Source organism: Microcaecilia unicolor, chromosome 4 (assembly GCF_901765095.1).
Source record: "Microcaecilia unicolor chromosome 4, aMicUni1.1, whole genome shotgun sequence".
NCBI classification, from domain to species: domain Eukaryota; kingdom Metazoa; phylum Chordata; class Amphibia; order Gymnophiona; family Siphonopidae; genus Microcaecilia; species Microcaecilia unicolor.
The window spans coordinates 226327486-226354252 of record NC_044034.1 but is presented as its reverse complement, the minus strand read 5'-3'; the positions used below and the strand labels follow the sequence as shown (position 1 = coordinate 226354252).

Below are 26767 nucleotides of genomic sequence, written 5' to 3'. Positions count from 1 at the left end.
AAGTATGAGGTCTGGGATGATATTGGTAGAGTAGATCTTGCCAGAAGGATGGGTTGGATTACTTCTGGAGATCTTGACCAGCACCATTTTTGTTTTATAGCCCACTAGTACCATCTAAGTTTGTCCTCAGAGCCCTGGGTGAGAACACAGTGTAAGAAAATAGGGTATGTCTTTACCTCCAGGACCTCGTCTCTTAGCACTGAGAGTTCATTGGCATTTCGGGCAGTGAAATCATATCTGATTTTGGCATATTTCTTGGGCTGTCCCGTTGCTTGTGCCTCATAGTTCCTTAAAGAAAGAGTATACACAGATCAAGACAATGACATTCTCCCCATTAATAGTGCCTCTCTCGGTGCAAAAAAAAAACCTTCCAAACAAACAAGAAAAAGATTTGTAAAGCTAAGTTACTTACCTGTAGCAGGTGTTCTCCGAGGACAGCAGACATATATTCTCACACGTGTCCGGTGTGGACACTGCCACAGTGCACTGTTGCTTTAAAATGTTAATAGTGCCCCCACTGCGCATAGGCGGGTGCTTTCCTGCTCAACACAAGTACGGGACCAGCAGTACAGTACTAAAGCTAAGAAGACAATTCCAAAGGGAGGTCAGAGGGATGAGACAATATATGCCTGCTGTCCTCAGAAAACACCTGCTGCAGGTAAGTAACTTAGCTTTCTCCAAGGACAAGCAGGCATAATATTCTCACATGGGACTCACTAGCTACCAGGCTTACAACTTAAATTATTTTGGTCACATAGTGAGCATGGTGGAAACAAAATAGCTGGTGGGTGGAGTTGACTTTTAAGTAGTAAAAAGGATTCCTGCAGAACTGCTTGCCCAAACTGGCTTGCCTGCCTAGAATACAGCTCCAGACAGTAGTAAGTAGAGAAGGTGTGGAATAGAAGACCACATTGCCACCTTGCAAATTTCTTCAATGGAAGCAGAGTGGAAATGGGCTACTGAGGCTGCCATAGTTCTTACACTGTGAGTGGTAACATGACCATGAAGGATCAGTCCAGTCAGAGTATATGTGTAGGAGATACAGGGGGGCTCATTTTCAAAGCATTAAAATTACAAAGTTCCATAGGTTACTATGCAACTTTGTAAGTCTAAGTGCTTTCAAAATATGCCTCACAGTCAGCTAGCCAGCCAAGTAGAGATAGTACATTTGGTGATAGGTATCCCTACTCTGTTAGGGTTGAAGAATACAAAAAGCTGGGAAGACTTCCTATGAGGTTTTGTACACACCAGATAATATGCTAGAGCACGTTTGCAGGCTAAGGTATGCGGTGCTGCTTCTCCAAGGTGAGAAAACAGCTTAAGAAGACAAGAAGTACAATGAACTGATTGAGGTGGAACTCCAATACCATTTTAGGGAGGAATTTGGGGTGGGTTCAGAGTACAACCCTCTCGTGGTAGAACTGGTGTAAGGTGGGTCTGCCACAAGGGCTTGAAATTAGCTTACTCTTCTGGAAGAAGTAAGAGCTATTAAGAACACTACCTTATATGTGAGGAACTTCAAAGAACAGGAATGAAGTGGTTCAAAAGGAGGTTTCATGAGAGGTGTGAGGATTACATTGAGATCCCAAACCACAGAAGGTTGTTTGATAGGAGGTTTGGTATGAAACAAACCTTTTTCATGAATCTTACTATCAAAGGATGAACAGAAACTGGTTTTATTATCAATTTTGAAGTGAAACGTGCTAATGGTACTCAACTGTACTCTGACTTAGTTTTGAGGCCAGAATCCAAAAGATGGAGGAGGCACGCCATAAGGGTAGGCAGAGAACTACTAGCAGGGTTGAGTGATGTGGCTGCACACCAGAAGGAAAATCTTTTCCACTGGAAACAGTAACATTTCTGTGTAGGTGGCTTCCTAGAGGCTAGGAGTATCCTATAGACTCTGTCAGGAAGGTTTAAGAAGCATAAATCTACATTGTCACGAACCAATCCATCAGGGTTAGACAGTGAGGGTTATTAGGGTTGGAAAAGGATCTAACCTCAATGGTTCTTTGCATGATAACAGACAGCCAGATTTGATGTGGCCAGTAGGGAGTAATTAGAACCATGGTCCCTTGGTCTCAATAGTTTGAGAAGTGTTTTCCCAATGAGAGGTAGTGCGAGAAAGTCATATAGAAGGTTCGTTCTCCAATGGAGCTAGAAGGCATCTGGGGCTGTATGGTTGGGAGCATATATCCTGGAACAAAAGCGGACAAGCTTGTTGTTCTGAGGAGAAGTGAAGAGATCTATCGCTGGGGTCCCCCACTGCTGCTGGAATATTCAACGAACCACAGAGATGCTGAGAGACCATTTGTGAGGCTGAATGACTCTGCTCAATTTGTTTGCCACAGCATTCTGTTTGCTGGCTAGGTAAACAGCTCTTATAGAGATGTTTCAAGAAGCTGCCCAAGTCTATATCTGGATTGTTTGGCAACAGAAGTACTAAGAACCTGTTCCTTCTTGTTTGTTCAGTTAATACATCGTAACCTGGCTGTCTGCGTGAACGAGTATTATCTGAGCAAGAATGTAGTCTTGGAAAGTTTTGAGGGTGTTCAAGACTGTTCACAATTCCAGGAGGTTGATATAATGCCATTCCCATAGGGACCAAGAACCCTGTGTGTAGAGACCATCAAGGTGAGCACCCTAACCTACTATGGAGGCATCCTTGGTAAGGCCCTTGTGATGCGGGGGAGGGGGGCTGAAATGGAAAACCTCAGGTGAGTTCCTGGAATACCATCCATGACAGCAGAGAGTGGTGTCACTATGGAGTGACTTGAATATGGGTCGAGAGAAATCCCATGGCTTGAGACCACTGAGAGTAGAATGTCCACTGAGGAATACAAAAGTGAAGTCAAGCCAATGGTGGTTACATGGACTCTTGAAGCCATGTAACTAAGCGGAGCATCTGATGAGCAGATACTTGGAAGACTCTGAACACCTAAGTGGAGAGTTGCAGTATGTTTGCTCTCGATCGAGGAAGGAAGGCTCAGCCCTGAGTAGGGTTCATGAGAGCCTCTATAAATTTTAAGGTCTAAACTGGTTGAAGATATGATTTGGGGTAATTGATCACAAATCCGAGGAGTTATACAAAATATTATGGCAGATAGCATGGAGGTGTGTGCAGACTCCTGGGAGGCTGCCTTGATTAACCAGTCGACATAGGCGTCCCGTATAAGAGGTTTGGGGAGGCTAAGCCTCCCCAGCCCAAATGCAAGCTCTTTTGGAGCACTTCCCAATCTGGCGACAGCATAAGGTACTAACTGGAGCGTCCCCTCCCTGCTGCCTTTCTGCCTGAGACTCTCTGCTCCCCGATTCCGTGGCCATTAATAAACAGACTGTATGCGGGGCCATAGAGCTCTGCACGTCGCTGACAGCTTGCCGATTCCTGCCCGAACAGAATGTTGCATCATAGAGGGTGGGACCAGAAGAGCTGTCAGTGATGCCATGCAGAGCTCTATGGCTCTGTGCACAGTGTTTGTTTACCGATGACCACTGAATCAGAGAGGCAGCGGGTTTGGCAGCAAGGCAGCATGGAAGGGAAGTTCTAGCTTCTTTTTCTTTTTGTGGCTAGGGGGGAAGAAAAAAAGAGAGAGAAGATAATGCTGGAGGCAGGAAATGGGAGGAAACAGAGAGGATGATGGGGGAGGGAAGAAGCAGAGGCACAATATTGGATTGGATATTTGGGGGGGGCAGACAGAGAAGCAAGGCTAGATGTTTTGGGGGAGAAGAGGTAGATGGGCAAAGCTGGACATTAGGGGGAGAGAAGAAACAGAGAAGCAAAAAGCTAGACATTGGGGGGGGGGAGAGACAGAGGAGCAAAGCTAGATAGTGAAAAGAAAAACAGGCAGTGGAAGAAGAGAGGCTGAGGTGTAGAGTGAAGAGAGAGAGGGAGGAGCAATGCTGGAAGGTGTGGGAGAGACAGAGGTGCATTGTATGGGGAGAGACAGAGATGAGATCTGTATGGTATGTGATGTGAGGTAGGAGAGAGAGAGAGAGAGAGAGAGAGAGAGAGAGAGAGGAGATCCTGGGTGCCTGGGGCAGGGGAAGAGAAAGAAGAGATGCTGCATGGCAGGGAGGGGGAAAAGTTAGATGGAGGGAGAGAAACAGAGAGGAGATTATGGCAGGCAGGGAGAGAGACATACACACAAGATCCTGGATGGTGGGGTGGGAGAGAGAGAAACAGATTCGATATGGCTGAGGGGGAGTTGAGACACACACACACACACACACCCTGGGTGAGGGAAAAAGATGGAAAACAGGGAAAATGAAGCATGGATAAGTCTGAGTGGTCAGAGAGGCAGAAAAATGGAAGAAAGCAGAAAAGAAAAATCAGTGTCTGAGATGGATGTAATAGAAGATGTGAAGAAGACATGCGAAGAGAGAAAAATTATAAATGAACAGGAGATATGGAAAGAGTTAAAAGACAGAAAGGCAGTAACCAGAGACTGCGACCTGCACAATTAGAAAAATTAGATGCCAGATAGCAAAGGTAAAATTATTTTTAATGTAGAATGAAGTAGCCATGTTAGTCCACTTTACAGGTTAATAAATAAAAATAAAACAAAAAAATTTAAAATAAGATGACAGCTTTTTATTGGACTAAATACATTTTTGACTTGCTTTCAGAGGCCTAAACCTCCTTCCTCAGGTTAGTAAACTCCAAAAAACTAGTTTAAAAATTAAATTAGTCAAATAAAAAGGTATCACCTTATTGTACATTTTTGTTTCAAATATTTATTCATTTTTTAATTTAGTGAGTGGAATGTGTCAGTTTCTGAAATTTAAATCTGTTGGTATGACTCAATATGGCTATTCTTATGTTACAATCAATTTGCTTTATAGGTCCTGAGTGACTTTTTTAAGGTTTTGCATTACTTTTCAATATGCCTAATATTAGAATTTGAACTTAATTTAGCTCATAGCATTCTCAGTAGTAGCTCAACTTTCTCTTGCTAACCTTGAATCTCCCTAACTGGGGTGGTACTTTTCACATTTGGGATGGGACACCCTTGGTATCTCTGCACTCTGGAAATTGGACCTTAGCGCTGGTGCTTTTGTGTCATCCAAAAGTTCTGACTGCCTATTCTATAGAAATGCACTTTCCTTCCAACTATACTGTTCAGCCATCAAGCTCTCAGACAGTTTGAGCAACCACTTTATTCTTTGACATATGATCCATATCTAATATTTAAATTTAATAAAAGGTATTTTACTTGTTACTTTTTACTTTTACTTATTTTTTTCTGTGTTGTCAGATAATTATGGATGTAAGCCCCACCCCCTGGCACCGCCCCTGACCCAGTCCCCTTTAGCCTCCCCAAACAGTTGGGCCACCGACCGCCTATGCCAGTCGACGAGGTAGGGAAAGATGTGTATGCCCCACCTGTGAAGTATTGCAGTTACCTCTATTAGGCACTTTGTGAAGATTCAAGGAGCCAAAGCCCAAGCCGAATGGTAAGACTTTCTACTGATAATGCTAAGTTCTAGAGCGGAAGCAAAGGAATTTTCTGTGCGCAGGGAGAGTAGTTATGTGCATATATGCCTCTCTGAGATCTAGAGAGCAAAGGCAGTAGTTGAGTTGTATTATGGAAAGCAGCGATTCCAGGGAAAACATGTGAAATTTTTCTTTGAGTACAAAATTGTTTAAGTCTTGCAGATCGTGACTTGATTGTTACTCCCCCTGTCTTTTTTTGGTATGAGAAAGTATCTTGAATAATACCCTTGACCCCTGTCTAGCAGAGGAACTGGTTCTATTGCATTCTGCCAGAAGAGGGCAAAGAGCTCCTCTCAAAGTAGTGTTGCCTGGAGAGAGTTGAAACAAGACTTTCTTGGTGGATAGTCGAGAGGTCTTTTTATCCCAAAGCAGAACATTGTCCATACTGTATGGTACGTAGCACCCAATGTTTGGAGGTTATGAGAGGCCACCTTTGATGAAAAAGACTAAGTCATCCTCCTACTGTTAAGTCGCTTCGCACAGACAACTGTATGGTGGCAATGCTCTCTAGAAAGGAGTCAAAAACTGGGTTGCTGTTTAGGCTGAGGAGTCTGAGATTTTTGATTCCGCTGATGACTTGGATGTGAGTGTTGGAAAGTAGTCCTCTGAGGTGGAGGAGGTGTAAGAGTGTAAGGATGCTTAGATACAGTGGGGGAAATAAGTATTTGATCCCTTGCTGATTTTGTAAGTTTGCCCACTGACAAAGACATGAGCAGCCCATAATTGAAGGGTAGGTTATTGGTAACAGTGAGAGATAGCACATCACAAATTAAATCCGGAAAATCACATTGTGGAAAGTATATGAATTTATTTGCATTCTGCAGAGGGAAATAAGTATTTGATCCCCCACCAACCAGTAAGAGATCTGGCCCCTACAGACCAGGTAGATGCTCCAAATCAACTCGTTACCTGCATGACAGACAGCTGTCGGCAATGGTCACCTGTATGAAAGACACCTGTCCACAGACTCAGTGAATCAGTCAGACTCTAACCTCTACAAAATGGCCAAGAGCAAGGAGCTGTCTAAGGATGTCAGGGACAAGATCATACACCTGCACAAGGCTGGAATGGGCTACAAAACCATCAGTAAGACGCTGGGCGAGAAGGAGACAACTGTTGGTGCCATAGTAAGAAAATGGAAGAAGTACAAAATGACTGTCAATCGACAAAGATCTGGGGCTCCACGCAAAATCTCACCTCGTGGGGTATCCTTGATCATGAGGAAGGTTAGAAATCAGCCTACAACTACAAGGGGGGAACTTGTCAATGATCTCAAGGCAGCTGGGACCACTGTCACCACGAAAACCATTGGTAACACATTACGACATAACGGATTGCAATCCTGCAGTGCCCGCAAGGTCCCCCTGCTCCGGAAGGCACATGTGACGGCCCGTCTGAAGTTTGCCAGTGAACACCTGGATGATGCCGAGAGTGATTGGGAGAAGGTGCTGTGGTCAGATGAGACAAAAATTGAGCTCTTTGGCATGAACTCAACTCGCCGTGTTTGGAGGAAGAGAAATGCTGCCTATGACCCAAAGAACACCGTCCCCACTGTCAAGCATGGAGGTGGAAATGTTATGTTTTGGGGGTGTTTCTCTGCTAAGGGCACAGGACTACTTCACCGCATCAATGGGAGAATGGATGGGGCCATGTACCGTACAATTCTGAGTGACAACCTCCTTCCCTCCGCCAGGGCCTTAAAAATGGGTCGTGGCTGGGTCTTCCAGCACGACAATGACCCAAAACATACAGCCAAGGCAACAAAGGAGTGGCTCAGGAAGAAGCACATTAGGGTCATGGAGTGGCCTAGCCAGTCACCAGACCTTAATCCCATTGAAAACTTATGGAGGGAGCTGAAGCTGCGAGTTGCCAAGCGACAGCCCAGAACTCTTAATGATTTAGAGATGATCTGCAAAGAGGAGTGGACCAAAATTCCTCCTGACATGTGTGCAAACCTCATCATCAACTACAGAAGACGTCTGACCGCTGTGCTTGCCAACAAGGGTTTTGCCACCAAGTATTAGGTCTTGTTTGCCAGAGGGATTAAATACTTATTTCCCTCTGCAGAATGCAAATAAATTCATATACTTTCCACAATGTGATTTTCCGGATTTAATTTGTGATGTGCTATCTCTCACTGTTACCAATAACCTACCCTTCAATTATGGGCTGCTGATGTCTTTGTCAGTGGGCAAACTTACAAAATCAGCAAGGGATCAAATACTTATTTCCCCCACTGTATATAGTAAATAGAGCGTCAAAATCCTCCTGTAAGTCTTCTTGAAGAAGAGGTCGCAGGAGTCTGTGGCCTGGATAGAGTTTTTATAGCATCTATAAGTTTTTTTTTTTTATTAGGTCAGCCAATTCCTCAGCTTTGTCATCAAACAAATTATCTGCACGACAAGGGAAGTCTGCAAGATGCTTCTGGACAGCAGATTCGAGGTCAGAGGCTCTGAGCCAGGAAGGATGCCACATTGCTACTCCTAAAGTGGAAATGCAAGACGAGACATCAAAGACTTGCTTTGCCAGATATTTATGACAATCTAGAAGTTTCCTGTGAAGCTTATGGAACTCATCAGCTTTCTCAGGGGGAAGGACTTCTGCAAAGGAGAGAGTACTCTGCATTAGAGATTTCAAGTAAATTGTGGAAAAGTTGATAATCTAATACGTGATTGGTTAGCACTGGAGCCTGAAATGTTTTTCTGCCACAAGTCTAATGTTCTAGCTTTTCTGCCTGGAGGAGGAGAAGTGTGAGATCTCACACTGCGAGTGCATTTTAAAGCAGATTCTACAACTAGGGAACGATGGGGTAACTGTGTTTTCTCAAACCCAGTGCATTTCTGTATCCTATACACTGTATCAATTTTCTTTGGAGCAACTTAAACTGATAGTGAAGTCTCCCGGTTTTTGACCAGACTATTTTTTACAATTGTATGAAGTGGAACAGTGATTCCTTCTCTAGGACGAGAACCATAATCTAGAACTTCAGGGTTTTGAATTAGATTATTCCTCTGTCTCTGATTTGAAAAGTGTGGCTTAAGCTATCTCATGGACAAAGCAGCAGAGAAGGATCACATGGGATCCTATAGGTATCTGTCTCCCAGGAGAGGTCAGAGTCTGATTCTTCAAAGTACTGCTCTTACGAAGTAAATGGAAGAGAGCATCGACTACAGCATCAACTCTGTGTCGAGGCAGAAGAGACTGAGGTTGGATAAAGTTCATCTGCTGATGTTGATGCACACGTCAGGTTCATGCTGCCCCCAACGTTCGGTGTCGAGCCTGTGTGCAGGACTCTCCCGTAACTGTCCCTCTGATGTATCAATGGGCTGGGCTGAGGCTGGCGCAAGCATCCTTGTAAGCCTGTATAGACTGTGATGCAGAAGCCCTGAGAGCGCCTCCTTGAGCACAGCCCAGATATTCTCCTGCAGAGTAGGTGTCTGTGCCAGTTGAGAAAGCTGTGTAGACGCAGCCTAACTTTTAGCCTGTGTAGGCGTAGGAGAGCAGTCACTGTGGCATGGATGCTTCCCGTGCATAGAGGATGTCAAAGCAGGAGAGATGTTAGAGTGCCTGGCGGGAGAACGATGGTGATGCTTCTTAGGTTTTTTTTACGCTGCAGGTCCCTCAATGTACGCGGCACCAACAAAGAGGACAGAGTCCTTATGCGGTCACAATACCGAGTCCGACATCATACCATCTTGATATTGCGTCAGTGCATCCAATCTCAATGCTGATGCCGGTTCTGCGTTGAATGCCGAATCCTCTGCCATGCTCGATGCTCATGCAGAATGAAAATGTTTTTCATGCTGGACCCCACCAGCTTTAAGGTCCAAGCACTGAACACACTAGTTATGGGAGTCTGTGACTGAAATAATTCTGTTGCATTGAGTACACTTCGTAAAGACACTCGGCACCCTTGTTGACATGGAGGGAAAAACGGCCGACATAAGGTTGAAAGATTCTATGGCCGGGGAGATTCAGCAGTCGCATGTTTCCCGGGCAAAAGAAGGGCGCAGAGGCCTCAAAGGCCAAAAAGTGAAAAAAATGTGACATTTAAAAAATGAATATATTGAACAAAACTAATACACAAAAAGAAAAATATGAAGAAAAAATATCCCGAAAAAGGGAAGGCACCAAAAAGCAAAAGTTTGAAACGCTGACAACAGATTAGAAAACCAACCTCTCTGCTCTGTGGAAAATAGACTGCTGGTCTCGCGTTTGAGCATCCAGTGGGAAAGTACCTGTGCAAGTGTGGTGGTGGTACTGCCTGAAAATTTTGAAGTGACAGTGCACTATGGCAATGTCCGTACTGGGTTCTGTGGATGACACCACCCCCAAAGTGAGATTATGATGCCTGCTTGTCCTCGGAGAACATACAGCCCTCCAGATTTAATATTGAGAGGTATCCAGCTGATGGAGTAATGATGTCATGAGATTCAGCAGAGCATAAAAAAGGGCTTTTACCCACAAATAGGGAAGGTGTGAGCCCAAAAGCACTGAAAAAGCCTGGGTTTGTGAAACATTACTCCCCAGTACGGGCTTCCCTCATTCTTTCTAAACTGTAAAGATAGCAGACCCCAGAAAAAGCACTGGAGGAAGCTATGTATTTTGAAGAAGCAATTTCTATAATCACAAGCAACTCTGTTGCTGCTGGAGGATTTATTTACAGACAGGTACTTTCCTTAGACAATAAAATTGATTAGGCACACAAGTGGGTGACATCATCTGATGATGCTGTGTCAGAACTAAGAACTTAAAGTGCAGTGGTCTCCTCAGCTTCTCTTTCCAAAGCTAGAAAGAATGAGACAGCTCTTGGAGAGGTAGGAGGGATTGTGTGCCTTATAAATCTGTTGTCTATAAAAACCACATAGACAGGTGAGCAACATTCAGCGCATTGATTGCTTGCTACTGGCATTCAATCCGGATAGTCAGCGCTGGGCCATTTTTGACCATGGCAACTTAACCGGTTAAGCCGATACTCAGTGCTAACCGGTTAAGTGCTTAACGGTTAAAAGACAGGCCGTATAAATAGCAGGCTAATTTTAACTGCTAAACATAGTTGGTTTGGTACTGAATAGCTGGTTTGGTACTGAATATCTGCACCTAATGACTATGTTTAGCGGTTAAAATAGACAGTTAACCCTCACTGAATATTTGCAGTTAGGCGCCAAAATGTTATTTAGCTGGCGAGGAGCTGTTCCTAGACAGTTAAATAGTTTTGAATATCAGCCAGATTGCTTTTTCCATTGAAAAGAAGAATGAGATAGGCACACAAATGGGTGACTCCCAAGCTTAAGGCTGCTCTGTATTGAATCATCTGAGTCCTTGGAGCAACCTACTCAGACAAATGCAAGAGTTGTGACAGGGCCAGGGACTAGTCAGCACCGCTTAACCAAAGACACTGTCCTGGTTTGTCCAAACAGCAGTGTACAGTGCAAGTGTGAAGAGAGCACCAGAGAGCTAGTTTGCAGATGGTGTACAGCAAGGCAGACCTGAAGAAGCCTATTGTGGATGCAGAAGCACTAATTGTATGAGATGTGACTTTGGAGTGAAAAGTAATATTCACCTGTTCATAAAAGAACCAAGCCAGTTTGCTAGAATTTTTTTTTAAACAACTGACATATACCTGTCCTATTTGGATCAAGTGGAACAAAATAGCTAAGCTGATTTTCTTAGTGATGCAGTTTCTTTACAAGTAGCAGGTTACAGCATATTTGCAATCTACTGTATTCAGTGCCGTCTCACAAGCATTTCAATGAGGCTTTTGGCAGGAGGTGGGAAGCACTATTTCTTTTCTTATGTGAAAAGATGTGACAACCTTATATAAAAACTTGAGATGTTATGTATCAGATGGCCCATTAGGTGATGGAAGAATTGGGTAGGTGTTTTTTTTTTTTTTTACATTGTGTCAATTATGGGCTGTTAAAAATTATTTTGATAAGGCAGCCTTGCATACACTGATTTATGCTTTTCTCATTTCACTTCTTTTTTAAGGCAATATGGTGTATGCTGGTATACCAAATATTAATGTTATGTCTGCAAATGTTACAGAATACAGCTTTGAGAATTCTTGGTAAATTTCACAATAGAAAATTGGAAGACCGGGCATCCAAATGGCAGATGAAATTTAATGACACGTGAAAAGCGATGCACATTGGGAAGAATAATCCGACTCAAACTAGGGTCCACCTTGGGGTTCAGCACCCAAGAAAAAGAACTAGGTGTTATTGTAGACAATACGCTGAAATCTTCTGCCCAGTGTGTGGTGGCGGCAACCCCCCCCCCCCCCCCCCAAAATGCTAGGAATTATTTGGAAAGGGATGGTATGGTAAATAAGACCGAGAATAGTATAATATCTTTGTATCGCTTCATGGTGCGACCTCATCTTGAGTGTGACGTTCAGTTCTGGTCACCATATCTCAAAAAAAGATATAGCAGAATTAGAAAAGATTCAAAGAAGAGCGACCAAAATGATAAAAAGGATGGAACTCCTCTCATATGAGGAAAGGTTAAAGAGGTTAGGGCTCTTCAGTTTGGAAAACAAGTGGCTGAAGGGAGAAATTATTTGGAAAGGGATGGTAAATAAGACCGAGAATAGTATAATCTCTTTGTATCGCTTCATGCTGTGACCTCATCTTGAGTGTGACGTTCAGTTCTGGTCACCGTATCTCAAAAAAGATATAGCGGAATTAGAAAAGATTCAAAGAAGAGTGACCAAAATGATAAAAAGGATGGAACTTCTCTCATATGAGGAAAGGCTAAAGAGGTTAGGGCTCTTCAGTTTGGAAAAAAGGGAGAAATTATTGAAGTCGACAAAATCCTAAGTGGTGTAGAATGAGTAGAAGTGAATCTTATTTTTTACTCTCTCAAAAAAGTACGAAGACTAGGGGATACTCAATGAAGTTACATGGAAATACTTTAAGAGGAAATATTTTTTCGCTCAATGAATAGTTAAGCTTTGGAACTCTTTGCCAAAGGATATAGTAACAGCAGTTAGCATATCTGGGTTTAAAAAAAGGTTTGGACAAGTTCTTGAAGGAAAAGTCCATACTCTGTTATTGAGACAGACATGGGGAAGCCACTGCTTGCCCTGGGATTGGTAGCATGGAATGTTGCTACTATTTGGGTTTCTGTCAGGTACTTGTCACCTGGTTTGGCCAATGTTGGAAACAGGACACTGGGCTAGATGGACTATTGGTCTGAACCAGTATGACTATTCTTATATAGTGAAAGGGTCCCTTGAGTTATCCAGGCTCATAGTGCAGCCACTTCTAGAGCAACTGCAGAAGCCTTCATAGCAGCTACGTAAAATCAACTCCAGCCAAAGTGATGAAGCAAAATGGACCAGCACAGATACTCTTCAAGGTGACTTTACAATTTATAGCTTACGCACTAGGGTTAGAGATGGTGGCAGTGGTATTGCAGACACTGCAAATGAAGACAGCCAGACTCTTAAGGTGGCTTGGTACTTTACAATCAGTTCTGGGCTCTGGGACAGCAGTTCTACCCTGGCACCCACTTGCATGCCTAACTCAATTCTGTTTTTCGATGGAAAAATGAATTTACATTCTACCAATAGGACGTTTGTATATGATTCTGCTTGCAGGATTGAGACGGGCCAACACAAGAACCTTTACTACAGCAGGGTGTGGACAATTTTCAGCGGTGCTTTTCACACAGATTTACAACTATTTAGCCATGTACAACAGTTTGCAAATTGTTCTTATTTATTTAGTAGTAGCCTCATATTTTTGTCTGAAAAGGGATCATCATTTAAATATTTAAAGATTACTCACCACAGTGAATGTGGAAATCACATCTGTTATAAAAATCAGTCCTGGGCCTGCTCAGTGGCTAACAGCAATATGTATTGCCACAGAACAGAGAGGACATGGGCTCAATTTCTAGCTCACATCTTCTACTCCCAGTTTTGACCAACACTAGACTGCAGAGACAGTATTCACAGTACTGGAGAGTGGGGAAGAAGGCAGAGGGTGACACCTAGTGGCTGGTTTAGGGCCTTTGATCTCAGGATTTCAGAAGGTGCCTCCAAGTTCAGGACGGTCACTGTAGTGACTGGACTAAAGCAAATCGGGAGGGTGACTAAAATAAAAGCAATCCTCAGAAAGTTGCAAATGACAGTGCAAGGAATCAGATCTTAGCCCTGGAAGCCCAAGGGACTCAGAGCAGAAAAACTGCAATTCTAAAAAAAAAAAAATCCCAATACACACAAATAAATTCTCACCCTTAATATCTGTTTGGCCTGCTTCTGTTGTCCTCCTACTCATTTGAAAATTTCTCCTTTGGGCTACGGCACAGCTGGAGGTTTTATCTCCTGATTTTATATCCCCCCTCCCACTTCAGCATAGCCACTGCACTGGCAATCCTCAGATATGGGCTCGGATCCTTTCAGCACCCAGTTAATGTGGGCCCTACGTCTGGCCAATTTATATCTCTCTCTCTATATATATATACCAATATGTATCTCTGTGTATATGTGTGTATATACATATATATATATATACATATACATACATAGTTTATATGGAACCTGCAGGTTATATATATATTTTTTTTCATTTATGTATTACCTCTGCAGCACTCCTAGCACTGGCCACACTGGAGAGAAGTCTGTCCTGAGAACTGAACCTTTTTTCTCCTTTTCCTTCTAGCTCAATCAGAGCCAGTGCTAGATTTTGGAGCTACAACTATCTGGTGATTTATCCCTTTCTTTAAATCCCATCATTTTAATTGGTTCCTAGTTTAGTCATTGTAGCAGCAAGCTTTAGGCTGGGAGCCAAATCATAGATTGTGGGCTCTAAATCCTGCCAGCAGGTGTCACCCTTAACAATGACCATATCTCCCCCTACCCTCAAGTGGTTTTGAATGCTGCCTTTGCAGCATTCACAGTCTCAGCCAGCCAGGATATGGAAGGCCAGATCTGGAAACTAAAAAGGGACCCTCCATTCAGCACTTTTGCATTGCTACAGACCTGTGCAAACATGGCCATGTATGGTTTTCATGAACAACTGGTTTTAAGTTTGTCATTTTTGTTATTTGTTATTGTGATCACAATATTTTGTGTACAGTATTTTAATGTTTTGAGTTTCTTTATATAATAAACATAACTGATACTTTGGGCTTTTTTTGGTTTGTTTTTAACCTGCCTTTCATAGTGCATCTGCTTATCAAAACATCTTTGGTGGCCAGTCATGAGTTCTATTTCCATATACTGTAACTAACTAATGGTTAATTTACATATTTGGATTAGCCTGACAAACAGATCTATCTATAGTACTTGAGTGCTAATGTCACTCTTAAATACCATACAGTGTATGAAGCCAGGATGTAGGAAACCAGGCCGAGCTACAGGATGGTCTTACCTGCTTCCTTGCTGCATGCCTTGGGACGGATCCACTGTCTGGCCGCCTTTAAAAGATGATTTACGGCTTGGATACCCATTGACTGATGACCACTGAAAAGATCAAAAAACTTTTTTTTTTAGAGGTGTGATATGATTCTTGTTTCACTTTGCAATAGGTTTCAGCCCTTTTATGTCTAAGACAAGTGTGAGAAAGGAACTGAAGACTGACCTGTTCCTGTCCAGAGGTATCTGGTGGGTGACCAAGGTCCATTTCCCAGGGGGCTCCTTGGAAGATTTCCAGAGGAGGCTGCCAGCCACTGTGGAATTTAGGGATGTACTGTGGAACCACAGGTTCTTTGGGCCAATCAGCTCTTTACAGAAATATAAATAAGACAGAGATGCATCAGGAAGGTGTTGACTTCCATCAGAGGTTTTTCATGCATATGTGCCAGTACGTTTCCACCCTTTCCACTAAATGCTCATACTGTCCAGCCAGCTCCCAAATTAAACGTGCAACTTGGCGTTGCCTCACATACTCTGTTCTGTAGCTAATCCATTGGCAATTGGAGAGCAATATTGGGAGGCAAGGTTACTGCAGCGGCACCAAGCTCTGTGCTGCCACCTCAATTCACTTCCCTACCATCCAAGTACAGCTTTGAATGCCTGCCAGTTCCATTCAGAATTGCAGGGATTGATGGCAGGCAGAATGGGCTGAGGGTCTGCAGGGACAGGTAATCCTGCACTTATTAGAATTCCCATAGCTGCTTCCTTTGAACAGGAAGTGTACTGAATGAGGGTGGCTGCAGGGACAGATAATGTTGATTTGCTAAAGTCCCTGTGTCCTGTGCTGCTTCCATCCTTCAGGAGAGCTTGGTGGTCACCCCCTCCCAAAGATGGTCCTACTTCTGAGTATCAGCATCTTTTTTTCTAGCATTAGTGCACTGCCCAAGGTCAACTTTCCTTTACGTCATCCCACTCAACAGTAGAAGGGGTAAGTCTTATTTTTGCAGATTGTTTGTAGCGTATTCTCAGAAAACACACCTGAAGGTGGAAACCATCTCTCAAAATTACAATCTCCAAAGCTTTAAAAGGAGTAGCCATGTTAGTCTGGTATAACAAAACTGACAGAGGCAGATGGCACCTCATGGACTAACCAATTTATTGAGGTATGAACATTCGAGAACCAGAATCTATGTCATCAGATGCATTAAGTGAAATTCAGTACATGGACATATACAGGAATATGTATGTGTGAGGGAGAGGGATACAAAGAGAAAGTATTGAAAAGTAAAGGGCAGGGTGTGAAAAGAGGGAGATCATGGCTGAACAGTTCAGTTAACTGTCAGTTGTGATGGGCAAGATAGATGATCTTAGAATAGTTAGGTCCACGAATCCATTGTCTCTGTTCAGGCATAAGGTGATGGTGTTAAGCTTTTTGATGAGTGCCGTCTAATATCAGATTTGTGTCCATATATTCTATTTCTTAGGGACTGACTTGTTTGTCCTATGTAGACAGCAGAGGGACATTGCTGGTAGATTACGGTATATTATACTTTGGAGGAGGAGCAGGTGAATAAGCCCTGGATGCTATAGTTGATGTAATTTAGCCCTACCTGGGAGACTGTGGGAACAGAGTTGGCATCTGGATTTCTGGCAGGGTCTAGTCCCTGAGTGGATGTTGCTGGGGAGTATCTGTTTGAGACTTGAGAATTGTTGGCATGTCAGGATATGAGTAACTCTAGTGCATATAATACAAAATTCAGGACTGCTGCTGTTCTTGTCACATCTGTTGGTATCATACACGCCTAACTAACCTCTAAGATCTCTACACCAATCCCAATCCAAGCGAATATACTGCCTCCCTCCCCTAGGAGGAGTGGCCTAGTGGTTAGGGTGGTGGACTTTGGTCCTGGGGAACTGAGGAACTGAGTTCGATTCCCACTTCAGGCACAGGCAGCTTCCTTGTGACTCTGGGCAAGTCACTTAACCCTCCATTGCCCCATGTAAGCCGCATTGAGCCTCAAAAAACAACAAGGCAAGCGATCTGCAAAATCCAATATGGAAAAAGAAGCCAGCAGATCAATATAACATCAGAAAGATTTTATTGAAGATACCGCATGTAAACAAATTGCATTTGCTTGTGTTGTGTTAAGAGTCACATCATTTTAGGCATCTGCTGTATGCGCTGGTTTTTTCCAATCTATTATACACCACAAGTTTTCCGTTTTTAGAGTTGCTCCTTTCAGAAGGTTTCAAATTAGCCCCTGACGCAGCCCTTGGTGGGCGAAACATGGCCTATGTCGGGCAATTTGTTTACATGCGGTATCTTCAATAAAATCTTTCTGATGTTATATTGAGCCGCATTGAGCCTGCCATGAGTGGGAAAGCGCAGGGTACAAATGTAACAAAAATAAAAATAAACGAGTCCAGTGCTGTTTATAAAAAAATCAAAGAATACAAATACAAGATACATATCCAAAAGAACAAATTCAAATAAGATATCTTTCTTTAAAACTGAGATTAGATATACAGGTAGGACTTAATCTTCTTTCGGAAAGAGAAAAACTATCTTTTAATAGTAGCTGGTAATGCATTCCAGAATGGGATCATAAAACCTGAAAAAATAGTTCTAGTCAGGAGAGAGCTTATGGATCTACCTCATGGGTTACCTTGCTTGGGCTATTTGCCTTGGGTGGAGTTGAGTTTTAGGGAGATTCAGAGCATAGTCAATCCATTCATATGAACCACTATTAAGCTGTGGAGGGAAGCGCAGGTATGTATTTCCAACCTATTGGGTACACGCCTGCTTTTCAACCAGGAAGGGAGGGTGGGGTGTTTCATTGCTGGGAGAAGCTTCAGCTATGTTATTTTGGGCAGTTAGTGGAAGGGGGGGTCAAGCCATAGCCTTTTCTGACCTACAATAAAGATATGGCCTACACAGGAGGAACATATTTCCTTATTTGCAGGTCAAAAATTAAATTCAAATAGCAGGGCGAAAGCACCTCAGTACCTGGCACAGACTAAATTTGAAGTGTTGTTGGCAGGGGGAGGACATGAACATAGTAGATGACGGCAGAAAAAGACCTGCACGGTCCATCCAATCTGCCCAAGAAGATAAATTCATATGTGCTACTTTTTTTTATTTGTACTGTCCTCTTCATTGCACAGACCGTATAAGTCTGGCCAGCCCTATCCCCGCCTCCCAACCACCAGCTCTGGCACAGACCGTATAAGTCTGCCCAGCACTATCCCCGCCGCCCAACCACCAGCCCCGGCACAGACCGTATAAGTCTGCCCAGCACTAGTCCCCCCTCCCAACCAGGGTGTGGGATATGGGGGACGGAGGGGATCTTGAACTTCCTATTGATATTTGTATTGTTGTATAATAGAGGTGATGAAGAGTTCATTTTGCCTCAAGTGTTGTGCATTGTGTGATGTTCATAAATCTTAAATAAAGAGTTATTAAAACAAAACAAAAATAAAACAGAAGTCTGCCTGGCACTGACCTTCTCCAGTTACTGAAGCTGAATCTGTCCAGCCATGATCAGTGCACAAACCGTAGAAGTCTGCGCAGCACTGGCTTTGCTTCCCAATTTCCAGTGTTGCTATCTAATTACTGCTAAAGCTTGTTTGGTTCTTTGCCTTATATACAAGATTCCTTTGTGTTTATCCAATGCATTTTTGAATTCTGTTACCATTTCCATCTCCACCACCTCCCATGGGAGGGCATTTCAGGTCCATCTCCATGAAAATGTACTTCCTAATTCCTGAATTGTGTCCCCCCCCCCCCCCCCCCGCAACCTCAATTCACATCCTCTAGTTCTACCACCTTCTCGTCTCTGAAAAAGGTTTGTTTGTAAAATATACCTTTCAAATATTTGTCTGTATCATATTACCTGTCTCTGCTTTCCTCCAGGGGGTATATGTTCAGATCCTCAAGTGTATCCTCATATGTCTTATTATTCATGCCTTCAAAGTTGTCAAAACACATGCGGATTGTGAAAGGTTTAAGGAAGACCTTAGGAAACTGGAAGACTGGGCATCCAAATGGAAGATGAAATGTAATGCAAAGTGATGCACATTGGGAAGAATAATCCGAATCATAGTTACCTGATGCTGGGGTCCACCTTAGGAGTCAGCACTCAAGAAAAAAGATCTAGGTGTTATTGTAGACAATACACTGAAATCTTGTGTCTAGTGTGGTGGTGGCCAAAAAAGCCAACAGGATGCTAGGAATTTTTAGGAAAGGGATGCAAAATAAGACCAAGAGTATTATAATAGCTCTGTATTGTTCCATGGTGTGATCTCACCTTGAGTATTGCATTCAATTCTGTGTGCTGTATCTCGAAAAAGATATAGCGGAATTAGAAAGGGTAGAAAGAAGAGTGACCGAAATGCTAAAAGGGATGGAACTCCTCCCATATAGGGAAAGGCTAGGGCTCTTCAGCTTGGAAAAGAGATGGCCGAGGGGGATATGATTGAGGTCTATAAAATCCTGAGTGGTGTAGAATGGGTAAAAGTGAATTGATTTTTCACTCTTTCAAAAAGCACAAAGACTAGGGGACACTAAATGAAATTACATGGAAATACTTTTAAAACATATAGAAGGAAATATTTTTTCACACAAAGAACAGTTAAGCTCTGGAATCAATGGTGGTAACGGCAGTTAGCGTATCTCGGTTTAAGAAAGGTTTGGACAAGATCCTGGAGGAAAAGTCCACAGTCTGCTATTGAAACAGAAATGGGGGAAGCCACTGCTTGCCCTGAGTTTGATAGCACAGAATGTTGTTGCTATTTGGGTTTCTGCCAGGTACTTGTGACCTGGATTGGCCACTGCTCTAAGCAGGATACTGGGCTAGATGGACCATTGGTTTGGCTATTTTTAGGTTATGTTTCCACCCAGTCTGCTTTGATAATATTCACTCATCTATATTTAGTGTGCTGGGACCTTCCCCGTGGAATAACTTGCTACGGCTTTAGTGCCTAGCCCTGGGGCGTAGCCAGACACCCGATTTTGGGTGGGCCTGGGCCCAAGATGGGTGGGCAGAAGAACCTTGCCCTGTCCCACACGTGATTTGGTCTCTCCTTCTCTCGCCTGCATGCCATATAGTCTCTCAAACATCCCCCCTCTCCCATATACCTTTTAAATAGCAGATTTTCACCAGCAGCGAGCAGCAACTAATACACACTGTTCATGCAACTTCCTGTTTCCGCCTAGGCAAAAATACATCAGAGGGAAGGCTGTGGGGCCGGTGCGAGCAGTATGAATGTCACTGCTCACTGCAGGTGAAGATCTGCTACTTACAAGGTATGCAGGAGGGACACTTGTTGGGAGTTTTCGGCTGGTGGGGCTTGGGGATCCCTGCCAGCCACATCATAGGTATGCTGCTACTGGGTGGGCCTGAACCCAAAGTGGGTGGGCATGGGCCCACCCAAGCCCACCCTTGGCTACGCCACTAGCTATTTTATGACAGATTTAGAAGTGCACAAAATTTTTTTTTTTTAAAATAAATATTTTAGAGATTGAACCAGGTGTAGTTTCAGCCTACTTGTGGCAGAACCCTGGGGGGGGGGGGGGGGGGAGGGGGGGGAGGGGGAACAGTAGGACATGGAGGTAAAGACATCTATTTCTATTAACATATTTTAAATTCTTTTCTATTTTTATTACTATGTTTATATATGATTTGTAAACCACTTAGATGGTATTATGAATGATGCAGTATATCAAATGATAAATAAACTATCATGGAACTTGGTATAACGTGGTTCTTATGTGTTCCTCATATAATTGCATAGTGTTTTCCAGAAAGTGAACCTATTGTGTGGGCTGTTCTAGGTTCAGATTAATAGTGGGATTGCTGAATTTTTGACAGGATTTATTAAGGGCTACAAGTACATGGTCCCAGATGATGAAGATATCATCAATGTAACTTAGGTAGAGACGTAGAGTAGAAACTTCTGGGTGCAGGAGTTGAGAAAGTGCTTTAACTTGGTCATGAAAATATTAGTATATAGTGGAGTAGCCTAATGGGTAGTGCAGTGGGCTTTGATCCTGGCAACCTGGGTTCGATTCCCACTGCAGCTCCTTGTAACCTTGGGCAAATCAATTAACCCTCTATTGCCCCAGGTACAAAAAACTTAGATTGTGAACCCCTTAGGGACAGAGAAAGTATCTGCTTATGATGTGTACAGCGCTGCATACATCTAGTAGTTCTATAGAAATGATTAGTAGTAGTAGTCATGCAGATACCCATGGCCATGCCTTTGACTTTCAGGTACACTTCTTCAAAACGCACGACTGTAAGACTTGTATCTACAAGTCAATAGTACTGCCATGGGTACTTCATTGCTCCACAATATGCCCTTAAATGGAAGGCTGATCCATAGTAGTAGTACTGTGAGACTACCAGTAGGGGTTTATTGCTGTCATTTTGAACCCAGAGCCAGGTGGGGGAGGGATCGGGGTACCAGCACTGGGGAAGGAGATTGGAACCAGAGAAGGGGTTAGAATGGGTGGGGGGGGGGGGGGAGTTAGAGGAGCAGAGTGAGGGGATCAGAAAGGGGGATATGGAGGAGAGATTGGATCTACTACTACTAATCATTTCTATTGCGCTACTACACGTACACAGTGCTGTACACTTGAACATGAAGAGACAGTTCCTGCTCAAAAGAGCTTACAATCTAATCAGGACAAACAGGAAAAATAAGGGATAAAAGAATTACTAAGATGGGAATGATAAAACAGACATGGGTACTGAACAAGTGAATAGGGATTAGGGGTTAAAAGCAGCATCAAAAAGATGGGCTTTTAGCCTAGATTTGAAGACGGCCAGAGATGGAGCTTGACATACTGGCTTAGGAAGTCTATTCCAGGTATATGGCAGCAACATAAAAGGAACGACATCTGCAGTTGGCAGTGGAGGAGAAGGGTACAGATAAGAGAGATTTACCCATGGAAAAGAGTTCCCAGGGAGAAGTGTAGGGAGAGATAAGAGTGGAGAGGTACTGAGGAGCTGCAGAATGAATGCACGTGTAAGTCAATAAGAGGAGTTTGAACTGTATGTGGAAATAGATAGGGAGCCAATAAAGTGATATGAGAAGAGGGATAACATGAGCTTAGCGACACTGGCAAAATATTAGTCGTGCAACAGAATTTTTGAACAGATTGAAGGAGAGAGAGATGGCTTAGTGGGAGATTTATGAGAAGCAAGTTGCAATAGTCTAAGCGAGAGGTGATAAGAGTGTGAATAAGGGGATTGGAGTGGGAGGATAGGGGAAATCAGGGGGTGGAGGAAGATCAGATCAGTGATCTGATGACTGTGCCCCAGAAATTACTTGGATGCCAAATGATATTCAGTGCTGGCACCCATATAGCTAAGCAGCCAAAGACAGGACAGCCTTTTGTGCACGGAATATGGACTGTCCCACATTAGAGCTGCCTCCTCCCCAACTCCACCCCGACTGCCCCTGCACTGCCTATTTTGGCCTTTGTATCCCTCTCCCTCCCACATACAAATTCCTGTATAAACATGCATGTGCTAAACTTCACATATCTGATGAAAAGGACTGTAGTCCTCGAAGGCTCATGCTTCAATAAATTGGTTAGTCTATAACGTGTAGCCTACAAAAACACAATTAAGTAAACAAAATAATGATATGGCTTCTCCCATAAATGTTAATGGAGACATAAATCCTTCATTTCTATAACCAGAGTTGCATAAAGATGGTCTCATTTGACCAATGACTGATAAAAAAAAATACAATTAAAAAACAAAACAAAAAAACTATTCGCCAAATTAGTGTGTGGTCACCATGCCCAATGGAATTTTGCTACTTCCTCTGGCTACAAGTTCAATAGATTTAATTTCCTGGGGTATAACAAATAATAGTAAACTAGCTTATGTGGCTAACTTCATGCTATTGCCAGATTGTATAGCTTCACTTACCTGGATCGAGTCCACGTCTCACCCAGTGACTCCCAGAGTGCCATCTCCTTTGGTGTCAAGTGTCCCCTCAGGAAGTCTGTGGCATCCTTGGAGAGAAGAGGGCTGAGCACAGACCTGGCCAGCTCCGGGCCTCCAATACTCTGAACAATCTGCAAGGTTCCACAAACAAGGTCAGGCAGAATCCACACTAAGAATGTGATGGAGCTCTACACAGTGCTATATGTTCAGATTCCGAACCAAGTTCCGCTAAGTTGCTTCAGATCCATTCCTTCCAAGCCTACGAGTTGCTGCATCCACGTTATCATTCTTTATCGTTGATGGCATATTTATTTAATTTCATTTAAATATTTTCAAAAATGCCAGCTTATTCAGTATACAAATATACACAGAGGAAGTTTAATAATGGAATACGTTTTCATAGGAAGAGTAGTAATTTTTATAAATTGTAATCATTTGGAGGGGCTGGTTACTGGGACACCCTAGCACTGTTATATTTGTGCAGAGATTTTTTTCACCTGGTAAAGGGCCACTAAGCAGACATCATGTTATGAGAATCAGGTTCTCAACATTCAGAGTTTCTATCTATTTACTTATTTACGGCATTTTATCCCACATTATTTATGGCATTTTATCCCACATTAAACATGAATTAGATTGAAACCTGGGAGCATTTAAATCTTTTTTTTTCCTGTGCTTACATCAAAAGAAAAATAGATGGCATGTGGGAACTTGCTCCTTTTGCTTTGTGAAATAAAGTGGTATATTATAAAAATGCACTTGCCTTTTTTTAAAATTATTATTACTATTTCACAGAGAAGGTATTGATTAATGAGGGAAGGGTTTCCTTCGTGCAGAACTGTCCAGAGTCAGTATAGATGTGCCAACATTGTCCAGTTCAGCACACTACTAGCAGCCAAGTTCATACAAAGTTAATCATGTTCAGTGGAAAATAAATCTGTTGGCTCAAGCTGCTTGCTATGTGAATATTCAATCACTGTTTCATTATTGCTACCAAGTATTACATATTAAGGGGATACGTTTTAATTAATTTATCCAGTCCTTACATGCACATGGTTTTGCTTTTTAAACCCAAAGGTTTCCTATGTTAGCATTGTACATATTTGAATTAGTTTTTCTGTACAAGTTTTGCTTGATTTGTCTTTATTTGAAATAAAAAATGTTTTAAAACACATCTTGTCAACAAGGGGCAGGGCTAGATTGGAACGGGGGGGGGGGGGGGGGGGGAGCACTGAACTGGTCTGCACAGGGCCCCACAATTGCTAAGACCAGCCCTGCTTAAACTGGTAAACAGGAGATTTCTTCATGAATGAGACAGTGGGAAATTCTCAATCACATCAGTAATGAAGATGTAGCTACAAAACATGATACTAACCCTAAGTAACTCAAAATGAATCCCTAGTAATTATATAACTAATATTTTCCTATACAGATGAGATGGAGAAATAATCTGTTATTTTCCAAGGAAAAGTCATTAGTAAAACTAGCAGACTATTTGAACCAACATTGGCTAGGACAGTGCACAAGAGACTCGACTGAAGAGGTATGGGAGAAATGTCATTGCTGTTCCAGAGAAACAGGCATTTTGGGCAATGATTCTGCTGGGACACTAAAAACTGTTTGCTTTTCCCTGAATCACTGTGTAGCAGCTAAAAATGGTGAATACGATGGACCACAAGTCTCCCTTTGACTTAAACTCAGTAGCTGTTATCCTGAACTACATTCTCCCACACAGCACTTCAGATCAAACTATAGGCAATACATACCAGTTCCAGAGGCCCAAACAGGAAGTGGACCAGCTCTGAGGAGCTTGGGTTCTGAATGTGTTTCTTTAATTTGGCCTGAAACATGAGGAAAAGGCTCAGTGTGTTAATAGGGAAGGTGACCCCCACTTCTCCCCAGCCCTCTGCAGTAGAGGAATGCAGAACATTTTGACCCCGCTGTTTGACCCTAGCCCCACCAATTTGATCCCAGATGATTTGAACCCTCATTTAAAATCAGTTTAATAAAATAATAAGTTTTTACATTTAATTACATTTTTATACTGAATTAAAACCAGACCCACACTAGGTCATTAGGAAGTCATTTGCAACACCATGGAGATATTCCAAATTTGTGTGATTGTTAAGATCTCTGACTAACTGCAGAAGTTTCTGGTCAGTTTGGAGATATTTCTTTTTCTTTTTATTGAAAACAAACAGAGCTGCTGCATAGAGATGGTATATTACAATTATATACCCTTGTATTACAAACAACCAAACACTGTTGCATTATAAGGGGGTATTCTAAACGGTTCTGTGGGCATAAGCAGAAACAGTATGCCTACTGAAAGGGGTAAAAAGGGAAGGAGGGAAAAAAAGGAGGGAGGGGAAGAGCAGGACTAAGGGAAGACAAAGGAAAATACAGGAAAACACAAAAAGGGAACATAAGAATAGTCATTATGGGTCAGATGAATGGTCCATCTAGCCCAGTATCCTGCTTCCAATAGTGGCCAATCCAGGTGACAATACCTGACAGAAATCCAAATAGTGGCAACATTCCATGCTACCAATTCCAGGGTATGCAGTAGCTTCCTCCATGTCTGTCTCAATAACAGACTATGGACTTTTCCTCTAGGGAACTTGTCCAAACCTTTTTTAAATCCAGATACGCTAACCACTGTTACCACATTTTCTGGCAACGTGTTCCAGAGCTTAACTATTCGTTGAGTGAAAAAAATATTTCTTCCTATTTGTTTTAAAAGTATTTCCATGTAACTTCATTGAGTGTCCTCTAGTCTTGTACTTTTGGAACGAGTAGAAAATTGATTCATTTCTACTCGTTCTACACTACTCAGGATTTTTGTAGACCTCAATCACATCCCCCCTCAGCTGTCTCTTTTCCAAGCTGAAGAGCCCTAACCTTTTTAGCCTTTCCTCATATGAGAGGAGTCCCAACCCCTTTATCATTTTGGCCGCTCTTCTTTGAACCTCTTCTAATTCCGTTAAATCATTTCTTAGATACGGCGACCAGAACTGAATGTAATAGTCAAGGAGAGGTCATACCATGGAGCAATATAAAGGCATTATAATATTCTTGGTCTTATTTTCCTAATAATTCCTGGCATCCTGTTTGTTTTTTTGGCTGCCGACATACGCTTGGCAGAAGATTTAAGTGTATTGTCTGCAATGACATCTAGATCTTTTCTTCTGTGCTGACTCCCAAGGTGACCCTAGCATCAGGTAACTATGATTTCTATTATTTTTCTCAATGTGCATCAATTTGCATTTGTCCACAATAAATTTCATTTGTCATTCAGATGCCCAGTCTTCCAATTTCCTAAGGTCTTCCTGCAATTTTTCACAGTCTGCATGTGTTTTAACAACTTTGAATACTTTTGTGTCATCTGCAAACTTAATCACCTAATTTGTTCTGATTTCCAGATCATTTATAAATATGTTAAATAGCACCAGTCCCAGTACAGATCCCTGGGCACTCCACAATTCACCCTCCTCCACTGAGAGAAATGGCCATTTAACCCTACCCTCTGTTTTCTGTCTAATAACCAGTTCCTAATTCACAAAAGAACATTGCCACATAGTAGATGATGGCAGATAAAGACCTGTACAATCCATCCAGTCTGCCAAACCAGATAAACTCATAGCATAAGGTGTGATGTGATACTACATACACGTACTTGATTTTGATTTGTTCTTGTCATTTTCAGGGCACAGACTGTAGAAGTCTGCCTGGCACTGGCCTTGTTCTCCAACTACTGAAGTTGCCATTGAAGTCCCACTCCAGCCCATCCAAACCTGTCCAGCCATGATCGGGGCACAGACCACAGATGTCTGCCCAGTAATGGCTTTGCTTCTCAATTACATGCGTCACCATCCATACAGGATTCTTCTGTGTTTATCCCACACATTTTTGAATTCTGTTACTGTTTTCATATCCACCACCTCCCCC

The 26767-nt window shown here is 42.6% G+C and overlaps 1 protein-coding gene across 2 annotated transcripts in view; it reads right to left on the bottom strand.

The window, feature by feature from the left end:
* The window catches only part of EPS8L2 (EPS8 like 2), a 278628-nt gene that overhangs the window by 38358 nt on the left and 213503 nt on the right, over positions 1-26767 (bottom strand). For both annotated transcript variants that reach the window (XM_030201298.1, XM_030201299.1), the window contains 5 exons: positions 24586-24660; positions 22802-22950; positions 15085-15226; positions 14875-14966; positions 177-288 (listed from right to left, as the gene is read on the bottom strand). In XM_030201298.1, the coding sequence (XP_030057158.1) occupies positions 177-288; positions 14875-14966; positions 15085-15226; positions 22802-22950; positions 24586-24660 (570 nt within the window). The remainder of the gene's footprint in view (positions 1-176; positions 289-14874; positions 14967-15084; positions 15227-22801; positions 22951-24585; positions 24661-26767) is intronic.